Source organism: Pelodiscus sinensis, chromosome 6 (assembly GCF_049634645.1).
Source record: "Pelodiscus sinensis isolate JC-2024 chromosome 6, ASM4963464v1, whole genome shotgun sequence".
Lineage (NCBI taxonomy): Eukaryota > Metazoa > Chordata > Testudines > Trionychidae > Pelodiscus > Pelodiscus sinensis.
In genome coordinates, this window is record NC_134716.1 from 30,224,985 (window position 1) to 30,245,882 (window position 20,898).

The 20,898-nt window shown below is 40.0% G+C and overlaps 1 protein-coding gene across 2 annotated transcripts in view; it reads left to right on the forward strand.

Moving 5' to 3' along the window:
- Positions 1-505: 505 nt before the first annotated feature.
- PUM3 (pumilio RNA binding family member 3) overlaps positions 506-20,898 on the forward strand; it is a 43,192-nt gene continuing 22,799 nt past the window's right edge. Inside the window, exons 1-11 of one of the 2 annotated variants that reach the window (XM_075931657.1) lie at positions 506-654; positions 1,995-2,086; positions 4,303-4,485; positions 8,186-8,321; positions 9,286-9,361; positions 13,231-13,324; positions 13,608-13,674; positions 15,009-15,183; positions 17,204-17,307; positions 17,934-18,012; positions 19,970-20,068. In XM_075931657.1, coding sequence (XP_075787772.1) covers positions 545-654; positions 1,995-2,086; positions 4,303-4,485; positions 8,186-8,321; positions 9,286-9,361; positions 13,231-13,324; positions 13,608-13,674; positions 15,009-15,183; positions 17,204-17,307; positions 17,934-18,012; positions 19,970-20,068 — 1,215 coding nt within the window. In that variant the 5' untranslated portion in view covers positions 506-544. Of the gene's footprint in view, positions 655-1,330; positions 1,459-1,994; positions 2,087-4,302; positions 4,486-8,185; positions 8,322-9,285; positions 9,362-13,230; positions 13,325-13,607; positions 13,675-15,008; positions 15,184-17,203; positions 17,308-17,933; positions 18,013-19,969; positions 20,069-20,898 lie in introns of those variants that run through there. The other variant, XM_006129899.4, reaches the window with a different exon arrangement.

A 20,898-nucleotide genomic window follows, 5' to 3' on the forward strand; every position in this document is an offset into this window, starting at 1 on the left:
TGGGGCTAACAGGAAATGTTCAAAGGGTTCTTCAAACCAGCCAGGGCAAAGAGACTCAGCTCCCAGGCAAGCCCCAGGTAACACAAGGGCTGGAAGCGGAAATGCAGTGAGTGGAAGCAGACAGGCTCTGGCTCGGTGTTGTCCCTGTCTCCCTGCGGGAAGCTGGGAGCCAGGGAGACGCGCAGGCGCTCAGCACGGCGCTGCCGGGGCTGTTTTTGCAGCGGGGGTGCCGTGGCGGACACCCCCAATTTGGGCTGTTTCACTGCGTTAAGCCGGGGGGGGGGGGCAGCCCCTCCCGCCGGTTGCAGCGCCCGGGCCTGGCTCAAGAGGCCGGTTTTGGAACGAAGAGCAGCGCCCCTCCCCCGAGCCCGGAGGTGCGCGGCGCGCGGCCGGGCGGAACCTCCAGCAGCGCGGTGCGGGCGATGACGCACAACCCCGCCCCATGCAGCACAACGCTCCACCACTGCCGACCCCAGCGCCCCGCCCCGTCTGCCGCTTTACGGCAGCCTGCGCCGACGCTATCGTGCTCCTGCCTGGCTAGCCAATGGGGAGCGCGCCGACTTCGCGCGACCCCCCCCCCCCCCCCCCGTCCTCCGCGGGCAGCCGCAAAGCAGGGATGCGGGCGCAGGTTGCCGGGGCAGCGCACGTGCCTGGGTGAGGATCGGAGCGGCCGTTGCGGGTGTCGCGTGCGGGTCGGGCTGGGTCTCCCCGGGCCCTGCGACCTCCCTGCCCGGCCGGGGGGACTCGCCGCTGCGGTCTGCCCCGCGGGGGCGGCCAGGCACTTGGGGGACGGGGCCCGCGGCGAAACCCCTTCCAGCGCCGGGCCCCGCAGAGGCGAGCGGGGGGGTCGGTGGCATTAGGAGGCTGCTCCCGTCGGAGGGTGCTACTTAGGGAGACTTTACGGGCACGGAGCGTGCTCAGGGGCACTGACATGGGAGCGGGTCCTTACGGATCGGAAACTGCTACCGGTAGCGCAGCCTCCTAAGGGAGCAGCTTTCTACATCCAGTACCAGCAGCTGCGGCCCAGCACTCGCGCTCTCTAAAGCCCTGGGCGCTGGAGTGTGTCACACTGTGTCTCCCCCCCTCCCCAACACAGACACACACACCCATCCCTTCATACCCCCCTCGTGCCTGTTTTCCTTGCCTGCAAACCTCTGGGCGCTGGCTTCTTCACTGCGGCCTCTCTGGGCGCTGCCTTCTCCCCACGTCCCTTCTCTTCGGTTTGTGCAGCAGCCAAACTTTTCGGCATCACGCCCCTCTTTTGATTTTTGAGAAATCCTCATGCCCCCGCCCCCTCCAGAAAAATAGCAAAACTTGGGGTGGGATCGATGGGGTGTGGGGCTGGGTCGCTTCATTCACCCCTTGGAAGTTCTTCACGCCCCCCAGTTTGGGAACCCATGAACTAGATCAACCCAGAGAGACTCAATGAGTGGATGAGCCTTGTTGAGTTTCTAATAAGTAAGCTTACTGTGTTTACTAGTATAAGCTTACTGTGCTTTCTTACGGTCTAGACCTGTAAGCATTGTGGGTTTAATCTTACACGTTTGAAGTTAAGCTCACATATTAGTGGTTGCAGGATAGAGAGGCTTTATTTATTCATTTTTCTACTCTCACTTGCTTATTTGCATAACTCCTAATCTGTTAGTCTTTCCTTAACTTTGCTCATTTCAGGGTGGAGACCTTAAGGTGCCTACTGTAGAGAATGGCATTGAATATGAACCTTATGGGTTACTTAGTCAAGCAATTATAATCTTATTTAACCTGGTTTGGTAATCAGATGCACTAATGATTACAAGAGAAATGGGAAACTTAATGTCTAATAAGAAAAACACAAGTTAGAGGTACAAAATTATGAATTGTTGCCAGTCTTTTAGTGCTGCTTCGTCAGTTCTGTCATATAGCTCATGAATTAGAGAAGTCATTATGCTCTTGAGCTAAAATAGATGCATCTTTTCATTGTCCCCAGCAAGTTGTCTCTTTTTTCTGTATTTCAGTGTCACTGCTATGGAAGCCAAAGGTAAAAAAAGATTCACAGGAAAAAGTGGAAAAGCACCACAAAGAAAAAATAAATTTAAGAAAGATAATGGTAAGACTGCAAAGAATAATGTATAATAAATCTGTTCTTATTGAAGGGTGGAGAATGCAACAGATACAGCAAACTCAAATTAATTTGCATAAGCAGTTGTATGAACAAAATGTAAAATATTGAAAAAGAAGAGCTGAGATGGCACAAGTGGATTGTTGTGCAAACGCTTCAGCTTTGAAAATCTGATTTAAAATACTACTAGCTTAAAATTGAAAATGTTCTCATTTTTGTCCACATTTTCCCAAATTGCCATCCATGCTGAAGAATGTAGTCACTTTTCATTCTCTGCTTAAGAAAGTATTTCACAATTGGAATAACAAAATTGCTGTACAATTTTGAGGATTGAGGCACTTCAGCTCAAGCTGGTGCTCATCTCTTCACTTTCAAATGCATTCATTTTTATTAAATTTGAGGGGAAAAATATTCAGCATTCTCACCAGATGTCAGCTGTTTTCCGATGAAAGCAACATTAATGGCTTACAATAATAATTAATATTGGCAAGAACAGAGTTCTTTATTAGGTTCAAGAAGCATAAATCTAAAAAATTTCATTGCCAGTTACTTTTCCTAAGGCTATGTCTACATTACATGTTTGTCAGACACACACCTGACAAAAGTTTTACTGCTGGTATAGACAGTGCTCTTGTCAGTGGAAGATGCTCTCCTGTTGACAAAGCTTCTTCCGCTATTGGGGATGGTGTTATTTTGCCTACAGGAGAACTCTGTCTTGCCTGCAAAGAGCAGTGGTACAGGTGTGTTCTGCTGTACGGTGCACAGTGTAGGCATCACCTAAGAGGGGTTTTTTGTTTTGTTTTTAAGGAGCAAAGCAACCTAACTGCAACTGAGAGGATGAGTTGTATGTAAGATGCTTGAACGTTCTTTCAGTGTTCTACATGCTGGCAATTTAGGCTGTCATTTAACTGTGTATCACAGATATTTTAAGTGTTTTCTAGAGGTTTTTAATAAAAAAGTAGAAATTGTCTGTTAAATAGGAATGTTAAAATTAGATTAACCAACTAATCAAATAGTCAATGGAATTTCCCTTAACTAGTCGATTAGTTGATAAGGGCGCTTCCACTTTGAAATGTAGCAACAGCTGGCTGGCTCTTGCTGCATTTCAAAGAAGTGCTGTCAGGTGTTCCTCCTTTAAAACACCAAGATTGAAACACCAAGTGGAGCCCAGGGCCAGCTGGGAGTCCCCTGCTGACTCAGGCTCCATGTGGTGCTTCTGCTTTGAATATACAAGAGCCCCAGCCACTGGTTGTACGTTTCAAAGTGGAAGCACCTCCATGGAGCCCAGGGTCAGCTGGGGACTCCATGCTGGCCCCAGGCTCCATGTGCAGTTTCAGTCTTTGAAATGTACAAGAACCTCAGTGGGGACTCTTGTACATTTCAAAGGTGAAATGCTGCTGCTGAGCCCCTGCCCCTTCCCACGGAGCTGGAGCTGGCTCCCCTCAGCAACCCCTCTTCTCCCCTCGCTGCCTCTTTCTGATAGAGGCAGCAAGGGGAATGGGGAGTGACTAGTCAATTAACCACTTACATCCCTACTGTTAAACTGTAAACTGTGTTGCATTCTTGTATTTTGCAGTCCTTGCTGTCAAACAGGCCCTTTTGAAGGTGTGCAGACTTAACACAATTTGCTTTCCCACCATTGCACACAACACTGAGCCATTTTTATGCCATTTATGCCTGGTTGCTTTAATTGGTGGAAGTTTTCTAAGCATCAGAGATTGAGCAATTACCATGTCTAGGGACACCAGAGACAAGCCAGAGATAAACCTATACCCATTCACATTTTACCAATTAGGCTACTTAACATGTTTATAGATGTTTGCAGGATTGAGGCCTTATCTCTTACTACAAATTAGGCAACTTTGTTCCTCTGTTCACTTTAGTGTTGCATTGCATTTGTATGAAAGACTTAAGGCAAAACTAGGAGAAAGATCATAAGACTATGATGAAAAGCAAGGTGGGAGGGATATAAAATTGTCATAGATTTAATAAGAATGGTAGTGGCTTTTCGGGATCTGTTTTTTTTTTTTTTTTTTTTTTTTTTTTTAAATTCTGTGTAAGCATGCATGGATTTTGGTATATTATGTGCAGTCTAATTGTTACAAAATAATTTTTAACACTTTTAATAGTTATTGAATCTTGGAAATAGTATCAGTTCTAGGACTGTGTCTTTTTCAGCCTAATTCTGTTTTTGTTGTGCATAGATTCTGGTCCACCAAAGAAGTTTCATAGCACAGGAGGTAAAGAAGGAAAGCCTAAATTCAGATCCAAGAAGTCTGAGAGGGGAAACAAAAATCTTGGTAAGACTAGTGTGAAACAATTCAAGAGTAAACAGCAACCAGGAAAGTTCACAAAGAAGAGAAAATTCCAGCAAGACAAGGAGGGTGGTGAGTAATAATAATAAAAAACAATATATTTTTTTTATTTTGAATTGTTATATCTAGTCTAAAGTATACACTTACAATAAAATGGAAGCTTATTTTCTTTCAACAATATATATATTCTTAAAATGTTAATAGATTTAAGTGGATCGTGACTCTGCTATAATTGCTGTGACTTTTTAACTGTATAACTGTTCTCTGTTTTAATGACCATAGGCATAAGTCGTGCCTATGCACCTGTTACCCTGAAATTTGAGATAGGGATGGTCACATCCAAGCTGGTTGTGGAGCCAAGTTGCTTGTACTGGAAATGTAGAGGAAGAAGGGAATTGTCTTGCTATTATTTTCCAAATCATCAACTTTCACTATTTTGAATACTGAAAAACTGTAACTTTGAAAAATGCTTCTCTGTAGCACCCTATTTGACTTTTTATGGAAAATATTATTTCAGCCTATTTAAACAGATTACTATACCAGTCATGTGACCTGCAGTCTGTGGCAGTGACTATTCCAATTTTAATATAGGCAGCCCACTGGTAAATTAAATTTATTGGCTGATTTCTTGGTTATGGGATGATGTAAACTGCTGCCTAAGTTTGTAGCGACAAAGGGAACTTCAAGTACTAAATAACTAATCTAACTTTATGACTATTTCTGTCATTTGCCTTTCAATCTTACTGCTAATTTTTACACACATCTGATGATACTTCTTTGAATAGTGGGGCCTTTTGGAGATATTCTCCTTTGGAGGAAAGATCCCGCTTTCATTCAAGAGCACCATCTGCTGGCTAATGACTGGTGTTGGTATCAAAATGTGAACGTCACGTGTTTTTGTCTTGTGCAATGCTTCTAACAATGATAGCCAAAACTTGAAGAACAAAGACTTATCTTCATTTATACTGTTGGGCTGTAGTCCAGTAGCATTTTTTTGCTAGTGAAATCAGTGTTATATACTGGATGCATTTTCGTAAATTGACTTTTCTGTGTGTGCTTATATAGACACAGTGGTGCAGCAGGCCCAGCCAGTCTAGGTGGTCCTTACCGGGTAACCGGTTAACTCTTTACTTTCCTAGTTCTGAATATAAAGGGCTGTCACAAATGAAGTATGCTTAATAACTAAGGGAAATTGGAGGCTTATGGCAGCTTTTTCAGACTTTTAGCTTTGATTTAATTTGGGGAATACTCCTCTTTCAAAAACTTTATAGAAATAGAGGTGGTGGAGTTACATTCATATTTTTTAATGTTTTATCTTAAAACAACTGTAAGTCTCCAGACTTGATCCAGTAGAGCTAAACTGTTAAATAATGTTATTGTTAAGAGCTGGAGCTTTTATTTCATCAATTCTGTTGGGCTTCAACTGAACTGTGCTAGTTAGCAACCCTAAGCCTTGCCCACTGACTTTTCACTTCTGGGAATCTGTATTGAATATAGTGATTAATTTTGGTATGAGAAGATTAAATTAAAAGCAAACATCGGCCAACTTTTTCTGTACCTTGAAGTTCATTTATGACATCTCATTTGAAAAATACTTTTAAAGTATTAATGTTGATGTATAGCAGTCTTTAACCACTATATTGTAAAAGCGCCTAATGAATCCTGCTGAATGAAAGGATTAAGCATGCAAGAAGGCTTTACAAATAAAATCATACTGGGTAATTGTTAAAGCTGGTATATTTAAACCTATAAGTGAACTCATCTGTTAAGAATCTTTTTATTTTGTTTTTGTTTTCCTCCAGTGCTTTACATACTTGAACAGATGCCAATAAAATAAATTAACATATTACAAGGAACAAATTTTACAAGACACAAAATCTGTGTATAAGAATAGTTATCATTTATTAGAGGGCAGTGTATCAAACTGATTGTGGCCTTTAATTTCACTTCTTTCCTCTTTTCATTGTTTTTGATCTACATTCCTTTATAAAAGGAGGGTGCCAGAGGTATTGATTGGAGGCAGATGCAGTGTTTGCAGTTGGGAATGGATTCTTTTCTAACACTAGGTTTTTGAATTCTGACTGTTTATCTCAAGGATATGAAAGGCAAGAATCCCACTAAGTTTAATTTTTATGGGTAAATAGTCCTTGTTAGAATCTAAGATATCACAAAAATGGTGATTTTGTTATATTTGTAAAAATACACCCACCTCTCCTGCTTTTTTTGGGGGGGGAGAGTAGAGTCTAGGGCAGTGTTTCTCAACTTTTTTTTATAAAGTACCCCTTGAAAAAATATGTACCCCCCAGCACCTACAGTTTTCAGACACACAATTTTTTCGTACCATTGCAACACATTTGTTTAAACAACTTAATCATAGCCACAGGGTGTAAAAAGTACAAAAATAATAAAGTGCTGTAAAACTTAAAACAAAAACTCAGTTTTCTCCAAACTTCAGTTGTGTTGATGTACCCCTGCAGACTTCTCTTAAGTACCCCTGAGGGTACTCGTACCACTGGTTGAGAAACACTGGCTAGGGAATGAAGAGAGAAGGGATGATATATTGTGTTATGACTTGTGAAGTCACTAGAGGGGCTGTAGGGGCTAGGGATATAAAATACTACTTAATTTGTAAACCAGTTAAGCATATTTAACCAGTTGACTGATTAAAGGGAACGGGCCACTCCCTCAACTCATAATTTACGGCAGAGAACTCTCACCAGCAGTAGTCACTTTAGTCAAGAAAAATCCAATGGCCTAGTTCAGTGGTGGGCAACCTGTGAGTCACAGGCCACGTGCGGTCCATCAGGGTTCTACGTGTGGCCCATGAGACATTTTATTTACTGTTGTTCATGCGCTGGGTTGCCAGATTTCTGTCTGCGTAGGTTTTTTTTTTCCCTAATGGTATTACTGAAGTGACAGGCATATAAAGAGAGGGCACATAAAGTGAGGTGTTTGCTGAGTGTACCCAACACTGATTGAGTAGATGCACAGGGAGCAAGCACATGGCTCTCACAAAGCACTGCTATGGTTCAATCAGCAAACTCCTTAAATTCTATGTACACAAGCACAGTTAGCAGAACTACTCTATCCCGGGAGACTATCTTGTTTATGTCCATTCATGTGGCCCTCTCACTAGCCTAGATTGCCCATTGCTGGCCTAGTAATTAGAACTCTTGTTGGGGATGTTGGAGGTAATTTCCACTTGCCTGGAGCTTAATCTCCACTTTGGCTGAGTTGGAGTAGGGACTTAAACTCAGGTCTTCCACCTCCCAGGTGAGTTCCCTAACCAGTGGGCTTTGGAATATTTTGTAGTGACTCTCTTAGCCTCTTCTATTGATACTTTAACTTCATCTCTCACTTTTCAGGTATATTCTCAGAGAGCTACAATCTGTTCTCTAATGAGTGTTGACCACAAATGCATCCTCCGTTCTGTGTGCAGATCAGTCAGATAGATGTGCTATTTTCTCTCTTATCAATGGAAACACAGGTTTTACCATTAGTTGGCATTTTAGCAGGAATTTTCTGAATGCCAGTGGCACCTAAATGTTGGCCTTAGACAACTAAAGGGTACAGTTAAATGTGCGTGTCCCCTTCCCTCCGCCCTGTGAGTGCCAGCCACCCCAAGACTTTACTATGTATTAACCATTTCAGATGAACTAGGTAGGCAGTCAAGGGAAGAAGCTTAGCTCATGACAATTGTCCTAGTTCTATTGACTTCATTGGACTCCAAATGCCTCTCAGTGACTTACTTTGTTATGAACAATGTCAATAGGATCAGCACCTAAGAAGCCTAAATGGAGTGATTTAAAAAAGAAAAAGAAGGAATTAAAGCAGAGCAGACAACTTAATGACAAAACAAATTATGATGTAATCATCAAATCAAAACACATATGGGAAACAGTGAGAAGGTAATAATGGCTCTTTTCATACAGTTCTTTTGAATGTACTCATGCAAATTATCTTGAATTGGAATTCTGTGGAGGTCTCATGTTAAATTTTGTTGACAGATAATAGAAATAGTCTTGAGGCACCTGTAAGAATGTATAAGTGGGCGTAAATTCAGGGGAGATCTTTTATATTAAGATAACTTGAGGCATGATCCTGTAAAATGCTGAGGACCTTAGAGTCCCTCTGGCGGAGGCTCTTTGAAATTTTATGATGTGTCTTTACCCCTAGAGCAGGGGTGGCCAACCCATTACAGGTGAAGAGCCAAAATAGTTACGCATATACCACAAAGAGCCAGGGGGGAAATGTTGTCAAGCTACCACCCCCCAAATCCCAACCCCTAGCCACAGTTGGTTATGGGGGAGGAAAAAAAGACTGCCCCTTTAAGAAACGCAGTTAAAGGCTTTTTGCCCACATCAGGCTCCTGCCAGCAAACATCATCTTGAAGATGCCATTTTGAATGGCCGCGCTGGATGGCTCTCCTGCCCCAGTGAGCGCCGGGAGGCAGGAGCCGTTTTCAGGGCGCAAGCCGCACTTTCAGGGGGGAGGGAAGAGCCACATGCGGCTCACGAGCCGCGGGTTGGCCGTAGCTGCCCTAGAGATTAAAATATACCGACAATTCTGGTGAAGACTTTCATAAATGAGTACCTAAACATGACTTGTGGGCGTTCATTTTTTTAAAAGCAGTCCTTTCTTTCTTTCTTTCTTTCTTTCTTTCTTTCTTTCTTTCTTTCTTTCTTTCTTTCTTTCTTTCTTTCTTTCTTTCTTTCTTTCTTTCTTTCTTTCTTTCTTTCTTTCTTTCTTTCTTTCTTTCTTTCTTTCTTTCTTTCTTTCTTTCTTTCTAGCTCACAACTTTGTTATTTTTGTATTTCCAAAAAAATTGCTCTCATATTGAAGATTTTCCCATTTGTCTGTTTTTGTTTGTAGGAAAAACTGTGACAAGGAAAAGCGAGATAAACTAATAAAGGAACTACATAAACTGCTTCAGGGGAAAATTAAAAGTGTAAGAAATGCAGAACAAATGTATTTAAAAATCAAAATGGGCAAGTTGATAACCCCCTTTGTATGAATAGTGAAAAAGTGTGTTGCGCTAAATGACCTTTATGAAGCACATGGTCCATATAATGCAACCCTGTTTATCCAGAAGTTGGACGTTGTAAACATCCAGATAGAACAAGGTTTCAATGAATGAGGAAACTGAGTTTGGAAAGGTTGCATTCTGTGTTCCTAGTCTTTGAGGATAATAGTACCAGCATGCTTTGCAGATCAACTGACATTAAAGAGAACTTGTTAGCTGGCATCCTAATCTGTAAAATTCCCATTGGGTGTAGCTCAATTTCAGTTAGCTTGCAGTTTCTGTTAGAGTTGTAGCGAATTTTTGCAGTTGAGTTTCTTAAAAACCTACATCAAAGTTAGTGCCTTGGTGCTCATTCTTGCCATTATCTTTTAAACTCTAGCAGTCTCATTATTTTCACTTCACCCTTTGGATGTGTGTTTTCTGTGAATTATAAGGAGGCATAGTTAACTGTTAGAAAGATTGTCTAAAAAGATTGTCTATTAAATGGCCACCATTCTTGTCTGTCTCATGGGATTTTCAACTTTCACACATACATGCATATATCTATACAAACATGGGTGTGCATTGTATTTGTATTGCAAGGGTTGGAAGGGCTTCTGCAGAGTTCTGGAGTGGCTTAGAGTGATAGGGCATTTGCCTGGGAAACACAGGGGCTACGTCTACACTGGCCCCTTTTCCGGAAGGGGCATGTAAATTTCAGCAGTCGTCGTAGGGAAATCCGCGGGGGATTTAAATATCCCCCGCGGCATTTAAATAAAAATGTCCGCCGCTTTTTTCCGGCTTTTAAAAAAGCCGGAAAAGAGCGTCTAGACTGGCCCCGATCCTCCGGAAAAAGTGCCCTTTTCCGGAGGCTCTTATTCTTACTTCAAAGTAAGAATTTTGGATATGGGTTGGTGGAGCGGTGAATGCTTCCAATCATCCACTCTTATTCTGTCACCATCACAAACTACAAGGGACTACGGTGGATAGAGCAGTTGTTACTTTGCGCCAACTCAGCCATTTATGGCACTCAGTCGAGTACGGTCTTTAGAAGGCGTGGAGATCAATGAAATCAATCCAAACAAATTAATAGGTGACAGTGTTTGTCATAAAGACTCCTTAGAAGGATTACGATAAAAATGTAGCCGTGTTAGTCTGGTGTAGCTGAAACAAAATACAGGACTATTGTCAGCCGATGGTCAGGGCAGTGAGTGGTGTGTGTGTGTGTGTGTGCTATACACCCGAGACTTCAACTGCTGAGACCGCGGTCCCTTGCAGCGGGCAACCTGGAGGAGGTTGACGAGCGCCCCAATAAGTTTGCAGGGAGAGCTTATTACACTTCAGATTTTAGCTGCTAGAATCTGTGATTCCTTCGCAGCAGGCAGCCTGGGGGAGGCTGAGAAGTGCCCCAACGGATCTGCCACCTGGGAGTGACACAAATCCAAACTCCCAAGCGCTCCCTATATCTGTCCCTTAAGACCAGCTGAAGTTCTTTTAAATTGTGCCTGGTTCTGTTACAGCAACTGAAGGAGGCAGGTTAAAGCTTAAACAGTTACAGGTTTATTGAGGAAGCTTATAAATCATATGGTTGCAATGGCTATTGTTCTATTTCTTAACTGCTAGCAAAATATAGATCTTAAAAAATGGTTACAAAGAAGATAAAGATAGGAAAAACAGAAATAATAGTACCAAGTAACAGCTTAACCTTTAAAGAGCTCTTAGTCTTTGTACACTTAAGACAGAGGACCACATCCAGGTACAATTTTTACCCCCTTCTGTGCCTCTTGACTCCAGCGTGTCAGGCCAGGGCCGGTCCCTCAATTCCTAGGAAAGACGAAAATACGAGGTGGGCGTCCCCATAGAACCTCGGGAGGTCAAACACCTAACCCGACCAGCAGGTAGAGGGTAGAGTGACACTCAAAAGTGAGTGCGCTGCTGTACCCACCTTTATACCCATTGGGTCACGTATTTCTCTTTCTTATCTGTGATGCCAAATGGTGCTGGTCTGTCTTTTGTGAGACCAGTTCTTACAAGGGAGTTGTGAACTTAATTTACACTTGTAAGAGAGAGTTGAGAGGATTAAATTGGAAGTACTGGGCATTCTTTTTCTCAGTGGGAAATTCCTCTTCCAGGGACTGTGTGTTCGTATCAACATGGGTGCCAGCCGGGTACTTCTCGCAGCCTCAAGGCCAGCTTATTGCCTTAATCGTTCTCTCCTCATATCTATGTTTTCAGCTTCTCAGGATCAGATGAGCCAGCATAGACTATGATGATTTTATTGCTCCTTCTCTGTCCTGTATGCTTCAGGAACCTCAGAGAGGCAAAATAAGATGGATGAGATGGGGGGGGGGGGTCTGTCTGGCTACAACTATGTAGCACTTTAAAGACTAACAAGATGGTTTATTAGATGATGAGCTTTCGTGGGCCAGACCCACTTCCTCAGATCAAATAGTGGAAGAAAATTGCCACAACCATATATACCAAAGGTATGGTATATATGGTTGTGGCAATTTTCTTCCACTATTTGATCTGAGGAAGTGGGTCTGGCCCACGAAAGCTCATCATCTAATAAACCATCTTGTTAGTCTTTAAAGTGCTACATAGTCCTGTATTTTGTTTTAGAAGGATTACAGCATCTTCAAAGCCTTCCTCCTTTTCACCAACAAAACAATTGATTGATCACCTCAATTTACTCTATCCTTACTTTACACACAACAACTGTTTTTCATTACAAATGTAAATACCTAGTGGAAAAATTTTTTTTGTAAAAAAGTCTAGCTCAAAATATAGAAGCATATCAAAATGAACCTTGGAGTTTTTATAACTTGAAATACACTACATTTAAGACCAAAAAAACAAAAATTAAAAAAAAAACTTTTAAAAAAGACAATCTTTCTAAAAGCGCACCAAAAGACTAAAAATAATAAAAAAGTGCACCAAAAAGTCAAAAATAAAGTTTTAAGCTAGCAATTTAGGAGAAAGATTGGATGGCTAAGTACAATTCAGGCTAGTTGCTAACTATTAGCCAATCAATCTTTCTCCTAAATTGCTAGCTTAAAACTTTATTTTTGACTTTTTGGTGTACTTTATTATTTTTAGTGTCTTGGTGTACTTTTAGATTCTTTTTTAAAAATATATATTTTTTATTTTTTTAAGTGAATTGATATTGTGTCTACTCAGTAGTGCCTGCTGTTTTAAATTGAGAATTCTGATCATATTATCTTGTGCTATGATACAAATGCATGATTGCTGTCACTGTGGGAGTTTTTAAAAAAAAAATAGGCTGTATATCTCATGGGGCTGTTGCAGCTGATAAAACATTGTGGGGAGGGATAGCTCAGTGGTTTGAGCATTGGCCTGCTAAACCCAGGGTTGTGAGTTCAATCCTTGTAGCAGCCATTTGGGGCAAAAATTCATCTGAGATGATACTTGGTCCTGCTGTGTAGGCAGGGGACTGGACTCAATGAGGGGGTCCCTTCCAGTTCTAGGAGCTGGGCAATCTCCATTTAAAATAAAAAAGTTCAATATTTTTGGCACATATTTACAAATATCACTAATTCCATTGCCTGCAGTTGCCAGATATTGATTTTATTCTCTGTTTGGTGGTGAAATATTGGAGCAATGAAAACTGTTAAAACTACACTTACCTTAAAACTTTTTTCTTTATAATGTATTTTATTTATATAATACCTATTTGCCATATCATCCCATGTGCTGCATAAAACAATACTCTTAACAGAATAAATGTATTAAAATAAACTCTTTCATATAATATTATGCAAAAGGCTGAGATAATAAAAATATTTATCTTACAGATGGCATTTGCACATGACTCAACTCGAGTTATTCAATGTTTCATTCGGTATGGAAATGAAAAGCAAAGGCAAGAGATATTTGAAGAATTAAAAGGTGTATTTTTCTCTTTTTATGCATTTGCTTTGGAAATTGGCACTATTTTTTTATAATGTAGCTCTCCTTAATTTTTCTTCACTCTCAAAAGTCTGTTGGTATACTTTTTCATATCTGAGGGTTTTTTCCGTTAGATGTCACTTGCCGATAAATTAATTCCTGCTCAAGTGCAAGAGGTCACTGAGCTATGATTTTTAGTTTTGTTTTGTAGGAGAGTAAACAGCATGCTATTTTAAGGGATGAAGAAAACTAACATATCTTTTTCTTCTTTTTTCCTCCCCAGATAGCCTAATAGAATTGAGCAAGTCCAGATATTCCAGAAATATTGTAAAGAAGTTTCTTATGTATGGGTGGGTATGAAGATGTTAATCAATTCTTGTATCTTTTTCTTGCATAAACCGTTAATTTTGGAATGTGAACGTACCTGTTTATTATTAATCTGTTACATCATAAATAATGGCTTTGATGCAGGCTGTCTCCTCTATGTGAAATTGTTTTGGCAGTGTATTTGAAAATAAGGGCTGGGAGTTGCCTGCTGTCATAAACTTAAATTAATTTATGTCCTGTAGCATTGTTACAGGGTAAGCTCTCTCTCCAAAAATTCTGAACATCAAATTAAAAAGTGCAGAATACACATGCAGAAGAGATCGGGACAGGGAAAGACGCTCAATGCTTTCCCTTGTGTGGTTTATAATAAACAGTCCTACAAAGACATGCCCTTCCCTTTGAAAAGATTACAGTAGTGCAGAAAATTGTCTTTTTTCTACAGAATGTAACCAATGTCTCCTAAAATAAATATGTACTCCTACTGTTGTACATTGAGTCCTTTGTCTGTCCTTGGCTTGCTCTGCCCTCTACTAGGCTGTCACTGTTCATTTTCTTCTTCTATTCCCTTTAGCTAGATCAGCTACATTTATGGAGCATAGGTGTGGCCTGGTCTAGACTTAGTTTGTTGTAGCTGTGGAGTTGATAGATTGCAAAAATCCACTCCTGAGTGATGTAGCTCTGCTAACCTAGCTCCTGGTGTAGAAGCAGTTAGGTTGATGGAAGAATGTATCCATTGCTTTAGTTATCCTCCACCCCCTTCTGTCACTGTAATCTGCATCTTTAAACAGTTATGCTGACATAGGTATGGCACCGGTCGTGTACGCATGAGCTGTACGCTCCTCACTCTTTCCTCTCTGCTTCTGCACTATTGCAGAAATTGACAGGGAAATTTCCTGGTTGAGTGGGAGTGGCTACATGGATCCAAGACACAAGATAGATGACTAGATGGATCCAGACATCAAGACGAGATCCTTTGGGTACTAGTTGGTTAACACACTTTAACATATGTGTTCAGTCCACACGCTTCCAAGCAGAAACTTACATTACAGTTAATGGATCTTGAAGTGGCATTAGCTGATAGCGGCCTCTATTCATATCTGTGGATCCTAGTAAAAAGCTTTAGGGGACTCAATAGCAGCATTAGTATTACCACTAAAAACATGAGCTTATTGTTTATTTTCTAATTGTATTTCCACAGTAGGTGTTTGGTTGATGTCACAGGTATAGATGCCTGTCTCTTTTGTATTACTGTGATAATATTTAATCACTTAGCTTTATTTTTGGAAATGTATATAGTTAATAACCTCTCCTTTATCCCAATCTCCTATCTCTTGGTGTCTATCTTTACACGTTACAGAACAAAATCACAAGTTGCAGAAATAATTAAGAGCTTCAAAGGTGAGGTAAAAAAAATGCTCCGCCATTCTGAAGCATCTGCTATAGTAGAGTATGCGTACAATGATAAAGCCATTCTGGAGCAAAGGAACATGTTAACAGAAGAGCTCTATGGAAACACATTCCAAATTTACAAGGTAATGTTTGGTACTTCATCCACTTCTCGTCTATGATATTGTATTCATGCTGCTGTTGTATCATCTTTTATCTGCTACTCTTAAATTAATTTATGTCCTGTAGCATGGTCCGACTATACACTTGTTTCTTATGTTTCAGATTAATGCTTAACAGCACATTTCCTTTATATGTTAGTAGGGTTTTGCTTTCATTTAACTTGAGTTGGGATTTTTCAAAAGGTCATAAATCAATTGGCCACCCAAATCTCTCTGGCTCCTTTTGAAAGTCTCATCCCTTGCTGACTTGACTGTCTTCCATAAAAGATTTGGTGTTGAATAGGATGATGGGGAAGTGGCAAAAGTAATTTTTTAACTTGGCCAATGAGCCACGTTAAATTATATAACTTATAAATTAACCTGGAGTGGGGAAAGTCAACAATAAACTAGCTAAGCATTTAGAAAATAACATTTGAGAGATGGCTTCCTGATGCGAGATATTAGGTCTATAAAGAAAAAATTACCATTTGTATTTAGTACTCTGATACATTCAAATTTAGGAATAACTTGTCTTCTGAGCCAATAGGATTTATTTTCTCTTAAGTCACTTTATTTGTGATACTAAAATCTTTTGCGTCATTGTCAGAAATGTGCATACTTTCCCCTGGCTATGCATTCATAATGGTAGCTGGAAGTACCCTAAGGCTGTGTCTAGACTGGCCAGTTTTTCCAGAAAATCAGCCACTTTTCCGGAAAAACTTGCCAGCTGTCTACACTAGCTGCTTGAATTTCTGCAAAATACTGACGATCTCATGTAAGATTGTCAGTGTTCTTGCGGAAATACTATGCTGTTCCCGTTCGGGCAAAAGTCTTTTTGCGCAATACTTTTGTGCAAAAGGGCCAGTGTAGACAGCTGAGATTTGTTTTGCACAAAAAAGCCCCGATCACGAAAATGGCGACCGGGGCTTTTTTTGCGCAAAAGCGCATCTAGATTGGCCACAGACGCTTTTCCACGTGTTTTGCGGAAAAGCGTCTGTGCCAATCTAGATGCTCTTTTCTGAAAATGCTTTTAATGGAAAACTTTTCCGTTAAAAGCATTTCTGGAAAATCATGCCAGTCTAGACGTAGCCAGCAGGTATAAATTAAATATGCAGTATACTTTTTTGTAATTCTCCCCTCCTCGAATTGCCTGTGCAACATTTGCAAGTGCGTGCTTTAGTGTGAAATGAGTATTTTTTACTTTGTCTTCAAATTGCAGTAACTATTATCTTTGTCCTATTGTGGAAACAAAATTAATAAATATTTGTATTAGAGAAGAAGCATTGAATGAAGTGTCATAGAAAAAAGGCTTATTAGGAATTCTGATGTTTCCATACTTAAGAGTGTGGGAGTCAGTTCTCTCTACAAATATCAGATTTAACAGTGACCAAAGAATTATTTTTTTTTCTGACGTCCAGAATCCTAATTTTGCAAAAACTGAATGCTTCAGAGCTTTGTTTTTTTTTTTTTTTTTTTTTTAACGAATTGTACCATAATCCTTAAAGACTTCCAGCTCTCTTGTTTCTTCATTTTAATGAGATACTGGTTGATAGAATGTTCCTACTTATCAGCTGGCTCTTCTAAGAGCAGCTTCTCTTGAAATAGTTACTAGTCTTAATTGATGGACTGGACCCCAAAAGGGGCTCAATATATGTACTTAACTGAATCAAAGGCAACATTCTATCTTATTTCCCCATGTGATTCCTGGCAATGTTATGAATATCTGGGAGTATGTGTTGTTAAAGACTTATCCAGAGTGTAAAAGTATAGATCAATTTGTTTTTGTTTAATTTGTATACATTTGTTTAATTTTAAATTATAACTGTGTTTTACATCTTTAAAATGGTGTAACTTAATTTTGTTTAAACATAAAACTAAGTTGAGGTATGAAGGTTGTTGCATATAATGTGTGATGATTTTCGGATAAATGATGAAGAAAACATTTATTTAGAACCTGAAAAGCAGTACTTGTAACTAAACCTGGTGTGGGATATTTTCATTTCAGTCCCCAGTTCACTCTACACTGGACAAAGTGTTAGAGGCTCATCCTGAAAAGCAAGAGGCCATTATGGATGAAATGAAACAGATTCTTACTCCAATGGCACAAAAGTAAGGACAAAAGTAGCTTTCTGAAAACAAGACACGACAATGGGCAAATGAGGGTGTGTGTCAGTATCGCGGTTAAACTGTAAAAGGTTGTTTTGTTTGACTGTAATTCCACCCACTAGGAATTCTAAATAACTGTGGAATATTTCCTCACATATTAAACTAGTAGTTTAATTCAGATGATTTGTGTAGTTCTTATTAAAAACTGTATAAATACCAAGTATATTATACTATAGCTTTTTTGAAAAAGTAGCAACCTACAGAATTAAACAGCCTGATATTTCATTATAAAGGAGAATTGGACAGACTGATCCAGTGGTTTGTTGGAAAAATATCCTGTTAGGTGTGCAAAAGTGTAGTTCTTGATTGACTCCTCCGTGCTTTATAAAATAACTCTTTTTGTTGTTGCCCCTAAGAGCATTTTGTCTGACATGTAGTTGATGTCTCATTAGGAATGCTCGTTGCAGTTTCTCTTTCACACTATGACTGTACTTCCTGAATTGGAAGAGCATCCTGATATTTTCACCATAATATGGCAGACAACTGGAAGAGACAGTCAGACCATAGGAATTAAAGTATATGTGATTGTCTTGTCTTTCCTCCCCCTTTCTCCTCCCCCTTTTATACAGAGAGGCTGTGATAAAGCATTCACTGGTACATAAAGTATTTTTGGACTTTATCATCCATGCTCTCCCAAAACAAAGATCTGTAAGTATTTCTACACTTCTGTACTTAAGTATACTGTACTTACAACAATTTTAATGAACTCACGGTAGAGTTTTTTAAGATGCCTCAGATAGTGAATGAGGTAGGATGTTCAACACACATGTTTCTTCTGGGTTTTTTGCATGCTGTGTTTAGGTTTCCTGAAGTAGCAGTTCTGTAGCTCTACTTTCTAAAACACCATGGCCCTGACTCTTGAGAATTGTAGACCCAAAACAAAACCCCCAAAGTTATTATACATTTAAGATTGTAGTGATAAGCCCCTTTATCTTGCTTTAGAAAATAAGCTCCTTGTTTGAGATTGTTGATAGGATATCTTCAGTTTTCCTTAGTTTTAGGGTATGTGTAAAACACTCGAAGAATTCAAGTAATAATTACAAAAAATGCTATTTAGGAATTTTGGTAGGACAAGAGTATTTCTTGTTACCTCATTATTACTCATATATCTAGTTAACTTGAAGTCCCTTCGTGTAAGTCAGCTTTGTCATCTTGATTGGAAGTTTCTCAATACCTGTGGAGATTGTAAGAGGTAAAGACGTATGTCTGTAATGCATACTAATTTAATGTTTGTAATTGTGGTGGTCCTGTGATAAGAGACAGAGCGTGCATCCACGTAGCACCCTAGATCTGAAATAAGATACGCAATTTGCACTATGCAAATTGCGTATCTTATTTTGAATTTAATTTCAAAATAGATTATTTTGAAATTTGGCACATCTGCACAGCACCAAATTTTGAAATAACACACTATTTTGAGACATCTCTTAATCCTCACGGAACGAGGGTTACGGGGATGCCAAAATAGTGCACCCATTATTTCGAAAAATATTTCAAAATACGGACTGCTTGTGAAGATGCAAGGTAGCTATTTCGGGATATCGCCAGTATCCCAAAATAGCCATGCAGAGTAGATGTAATCAGAGAGAGAAAGTGGAAGAGGCAATAATTTTGAATGGACCAACTTCTGTGGGTGAAAGAGAAAAGCTTTCAAGCTACACAGTGTAGTATGAAATTTTGTGTCTTTCACCTACAGAAGTTGGTCCTTTTAAAATATACCTCAACCAATATGTGTCTCTAATTTCATGGTTACTGTGTATTCTCACAATAAAACAATATTTTGTCCCATTGTGTTTTATCAAACGTTTTCAGTATGGTTGCACAATTAAAAAACAGTTCCCATAATTGCAATGAATGTCTTTTTTGAAAACATGCGGTGATTCTTTAACTGTCTGTCGAAAAGTTACTTACAGTGGTGGTTCCCTGATAGTGACAATAGATCTTGATTCTACTTCTGCAGTCTGGCAAAGACTTTTTATAGGTGCTGGAGCAGAGTCATACTGTGTAAATGGCTACTTGCCCACCCATCCTTTGAACTTTCTTACACCACCTGTACCAAGATGTTTATATTCTTGACTTACGACCCTACAGAGCTTCTGACGCATTAACACCTTTCCAGTCACCAGTGTTTGTGATTACAGTTTTGAGACGGGGAGTATAAGCATATATCTACACTGCATCGACACAGCTAAGGTGCTTCAGCAGTGCCACTATAGTGGAGAGGCTTGCTATATCAATAAAAATGTTTTTTTTCCAATGATTTAGGTAAACCGTCTCCAGGAAATAACTAGATAGATTGAAGAATTCTTCTGTCAGCCTCTTTGACAGTGGAATTAAATGAAACAAACTATGTTGCACTGGGCTCAACATTTTTCACAACCGTGAACTGTGTAGCTTGGTTGACTTAACTTTTACGTTTAGACTGCTAGGCCAAAATTTTGTTTATGGCTTTAGGACTCCTGATGTCAATTGCATAGTACATCTGAATACAAGAGTGTGGTTCTAGGCGCAATAATAGTCTTCAGATTTTTACAGGTAAAATATGTACCTTTCCTCTAAAACTCTTCCAAACAAATGTATCCCTTAATTATGTTTTCTACCTCAGGAAATGATTGAAGCAATCAGAGAAGCAGTCATCTACCTGGCACATACACATGATGGAGCCCGAGTAGCCATGCATGCTTTATGGCATGGTACACCCAAGGTACAGTATGCACGTTAGCTTACTCGGCTCTGTTCCATAGGTTGTAAGTTGGCTTTGCTGTCACAGGCACAAAGAAAATCAAAGTTTCCGAAGATTGTTGTGTGGTGTTTTTTCAGTGATCTTTGCAATAATGTAATTACTCCATAGATTACTTTGTCAGAGTATGCGTGAAAATGGGACAAACATGTCCCAAATTAGCAAATTTAGTCTCATTTTGAGAGTGGGGATCACAGGGCTTCACAGGTGATTAATCAGCCCTGCCCAGTCATAGGCTCCTGACTTTGTGTGTGGACATGACTGACCAAGTGGCATTGACTAATCACCTGTGAAGCTGTGCTTCCTCTCAGCTTAGAGAGAACACTGGTGGAGATGGTCACAGTTTTTTTTTTACAATAGAAAAATACGAGGGGGCAGGCGGGAGGGAGTCTGTAGAGAGGCTGCTCTGCTTTAGGTGTTGGGAGTGTCAGGAGCACTTGCAGAAATAACATACAGCCTTCAATGTAAGGGTATGTCTACGCAGCTGGAAGTGTGCTTTCCAGCATTAGTAACTGAGCATACACTAGCTCTGCCTGAGTTAGTACACTGAAATAGAAGTGCAGCTGCAGCGGCTAAAACTAACCTTCCAAGTATACAAGTCCAGTTCACCACCCAGGTCCATATTTGGATGGTTAGCCTGAGATATTGCTATGGCTACATTGGTCTTTTTAGTGTGCTATCTGCCAGAAAGCATGCTCCCAGCTGCTATGCACACATACCTTAAGTGGGGAATCAAAATAAGTGAAATATATTTTTAAGTAGGCTTGAAGTGGAATGATGAAGGGGCAGGGCAG